General features: G+C 41.0%; 1 protein-coding gene across 1 annotated transcript; it reads left to right on the forward strand.

Moving 5' to 3' along the window:
* On the forward strand, positions 1421-1822 carry LOC107620532 (gibberellin-regulated protein 14-like). Its single transcript, XM_016322679.1, has one exon. The coding sequence runs from the start codon at positions 1421-1423 to the stop codon at positions 1820-1822; it is 402 nt and encodes a 133-aa protein (XP_016178165.1).

The raw sequence follows: 4300 nt of genomic DNA on the forward strand, positions 1-4300 counted from the left end.
ATCCCTTTGTTTTGAATTTGGAAAACTCATGACAAGTGAATTTGACATGAGTATGATGGGTGAACTTAATTTCTTCCTTGGGCTTCAAATTAAGCAAACTGAAAATGGTATTTTTATTCATCAAGAGAAGTATGCCAAGGAACTAGTTAAGAAATTTGGTATAGAAATGCTAAACCCATGGGAACTCCCATGCACCCTAATTCAAAATTAGATAAGGGAGAAACTGAGAAAGATGTAGATGAGACTAGGTATAGAGGAATGATTGGCTCTCTTATGTACTTAACTTCCTCTAGACCTGATATTGTGCAAAGTGTTGGAATGTGTTCAAGATTCCAATCAAAACTAAAAGAGTCTCATCTTTCTGCAGTTAAGAGGATCATTAGACATGTTCATGGCACATCCAATTTTGGTCTATGGTATCCTAAGATTGATGATTTTTCTGCAGTTGATTATTATGATGCAGATTTTGCTGGTGATAGAGTTGATAGAAGAAGCACATCAGGCTTATGTTGCTTCCTTGGAAAGTCCTTAAACGTTTGGTCAAGTAAGAAACAGCCAACAGTGGCTTTATCCACTACAGAGGCTGAGTATATAGCTGCTTTCTCTTGTTGTTTTCAGCTTTTGTGGTTAAAAATGCAGCTTGCTGATTACAAATTAAATGTTGAAAATATTTCCCTATTTTGTGATAATATGAGTGCCATTAATATTTCTAAAAATCCAGTTTTGCACTCTAGGACTAAACATATTGAAGTGAGATTTCACTCAATAAGAGAACATGTTCAAGGGGGATATTAGTATTCAATTTGTTAAATTAGAGGAGCAACTAGCTGATATTTTCACTAAAACACTAGTTAAGGACAAATTTTGCATGCTTAGGACTAGTCTAGGGATTTTAAGCTATGATTCATTGTTTGAAAGTTGCTGATGTGTTTGTTGGAGTTTTTGTCTCATAAACAGGTATGAGACAATTTTGGGTAAATGAAGAACCCTCTCTCCAATCAGCATTCTCTAGCCTTGTTGCACGTGCAGAATCATTTGAGCCAACCTCAAAAATCTGAACATGGGTGGTTCAATATGTTTCCTTAAACCAAACCATGTCTGGGCCCAATATGAATGCTACATAATTTTTTGTTTTTGTTGGAGTGTTTGTTTTAGTTTATTTCTGTTTTTCTTTTAGTCCAAAAAGTTTCAAATTTTAAAATTAAGTTCCAATTTAATTTTTTAATAAAATCAAATCTTTCTCTTTGTGATGTCAAGTCCTTTCAAGTCAAATTAGAGGTGATGCAGTTGCATGGTTTAAGAAATTTTTTTAAGGTACAGTTACCAATACTTCTACTTCTCCCTCCATAACTCCTCAAACTCTTCGGTTTCCTCCATTACCTTTATTGCTTCTCTTTGTTCAATACCAGAAACCACCCAAATGAGGAAGAAAACTATTTCACAAAAGCCTCCACGTGAAAAGATCTTCAAGCTTCCTGCAAAACAAAAACCTTCTACCTACTATCAAGACCGAACATTCACTCTCTCTCCTTCTCCTCCTACCTTACCTCCTCAGTCGGATCCAATGGCTTGCACTAAGAACCCCTCAAGGTTTCCACCTTCAGCCAAGCAGACACCACCACCAAAGGAACCTCCTTCTAAACCTGGTTTGTTGAAGCCAAGCTCTTCGAAAGAGAAACGCCTAGCTGCTACCGAACCTACCTCTGAGCCCACTCAACCTATGATAAAGTCTGTTCCCTTGCATTTTCAGAGAGGTAAACCTCAACTCCCTCTTAAATCTATTAGAGAACCAGACACAGATCCCTTTGCTCATAACTCCTAGTTCATGATATCTCATTCCAATTATAACCCTTACAGATTTAAGTCTACTATGAATAATGATTTTTATGAAGGATTTATTAATTACCGTACCTTGTGTCCCTCTTTTCTTGCTGATTTACCAACTTTGAAAAAGAAAGGTTTTCCTTTTATTGAAAATTTGGAATTTCTAGACTCGAATCACCTTTTTAACATTGTTCATGTCCTGGGTCGAGCTGTACAACCTGCGCTGATTAAAGACAAGTCGACCGACCTCTTCAGGTCTGGAATTCCCAACCTCTTCTCAAAGAGCTCGGCCAAATCGCTACAAGGAGCCCAAACATGCCCAAATAAAGGGACATAGCCCAATCTAAAGGCAACTAAAGCCTAGAAAGATAAGGGCGGTTCTCCTTAAAGATAAGATGACTTCACTCAGAAGATAAGATAAGATAACTAACTTATTTTATCTGGAAAGGTCAGCCTACACTACTATAAATACACTGGAGCACCCAGGTATAACTCATACTCTGATTCTACTAAATACCTGCTTAAAGCCCAAGCTAACTTAAGCATTGGAATCTCTTGCAGGTACCACCACTCTCCGGTGACGAAGGATCAGCAGCATCTCCAAGTCAACAAGTCGGACATGACAGCTCCGGCCACCACAGTAGATCTCATCCGAGATCGACCTTCAATTTCAGGTAACCCTCGGAACATTGGCGCCATTGCCGTGGAACCTGGAAGTCATCCCATTACCATGGCAGACAACATGGACAACGATCGCAACTCTGATTTGGAAAATAGGACGCCGCACAAGAACGCGGACACCACACCAAAAGACACTCCTCAACCAAATGGAGACAAGTACCCTCCAAACACAGAAATTCTAGAAGCTCTCCGAGAACAACAGGATCGTCTCAAACAGCTTGAACAAGAAGCCGAACACCAACGCAAAGCCGAGAGGGACCTCCGGAGAGAAACTAGACGACAATGAGAGCTAGAAGATAAGTTCCTCAAGCTCGAGGCTGATCTCAAAGCTAAAATAGTTCAGTCCAGTCACGGCGACAGCCGCCACAAAGATCAAGATCCCTTCACCAAAGAAATAATAAAACTATGGTTCCAAAGGATTTTAAAGCTCCCAACATAACCCCATATGATGGTACCTCCAATCCAAGCCATTATCTTAGCAACAGAAGCAGAATGTATCTCACCGACGCCTCAAACGCTATTCGATGCAAAGCATTCCCCATTACTCTAACAAAGACGACAATTAAGTGGTTTGACAGTTTGCCTCCTAGATCCATCACAAGCTTCGATGACTTAGCCAAGAAATTTTTTGCCAGATTCTCTATCCAGAGGGACAAAGCCAAACACGCCCCGAGGCTATTAGGGATCAAACAGGGAGATCGGGAGAGTCTTCGCAACTATAAGGAAAGATTCAACAAAGCATATCTGGACATACAAAGCCTACCAATAGAAGCAGCCATCATGGGTCTCATCAATGGCCTGCGAGAAGGCCTTCAGTCACTCCATATCAAAGAAACACCCAACATCTTTAAATGAAGTACAAGAACCAGCGGAGAAGTATATCAACATGGAAGAAAATTCTCGACTAGGAGAGACCTCAAAACCCAGATTCTCCTATCCCTTCCGGGATAAAGATAAAGAGTCTAAGAAAAAAGAAGATCAACACGGAGAGAAGGCTAAGAAATACCATAATTAAACCCCTCTTCGAGTGTCTCTTGTGGATGTCTACCGAAAAGTATGCCACACTAAGAAGATTCCACCACCTCGTCCAATCAAAAGCAAAAAAGGAGGGAAAAATCGGATAGAATATTGTGAATACCATCGAATCTATGGACATCCTACCAACGAGTGCTTCGACTTAAAGATTGTCATAGAAAAATTGGTAAGAGAAGGGAGACTAGATCGGTACTTAGCCAACAAGACGGACGAACCCGGAAAAAGAAGAAGGGACGAAAAGGTCGGACAAGCTGACTGACCACCTCACACCCCGGAGAGGCATGTTCATATGATAAATGGAGGATTCACAGGAGGAAAAATCTCCAAATCATCCCACAAGAGGCACCTTAAGGAGGTATATCATGTTGGGGAAGGAGAAGGATCACCCGACCTCCCTACTATTACTTTTACCCAAGAAGACGCGGCCGGCATCATCCCGGACATGATGATCCCATGGTCATTACTATCATATTGGCCAATGCTAATCTCCATCGTACGTTGGTGGACCAAGGAAGCTCAGCGGATATCTTGTTTAAATCCGCCTTCGACAAACTCGGCCTACAAGAGAAAGAGCTCAGAGCATATCCGAACAGCTTGTTCAGACTAGGAGACACTCCAATCCAACCACTTGGATATATCTCACTACATACAACCTTTGGAAAGGGAACCCGATCAAGGACACTCAACATAGACTACATCGTAGTCGACGTAAGCTCAGCCTACAATGCCCTGATAGGTCAGACAACACTGAATTAGCTTG

Source organism: Arachis ipaensis, chromosome B10 (assembly GCF_000816755.2).
Source record: "Arachis ipaensis cultivar K30076 chromosome B10, Araip1.1, whole genome shotgun sequence".
Lineage (NCBI taxonomy): Eukaryota > Viridiplantae > Streptophyta > Magnoliopsida > Fabales > Fabaceae > Arachis > Arachis ipaensis.

Excerpts from the sequence above, each read along its gene's own strand:
- LOC107620532 (XM_016322679.1), top strand. The coding sequence starts at position 1,421 with ATGAGGAAGAAAACTATTTCACAAAAGCCTCCACGTGAAAAGATCTTC.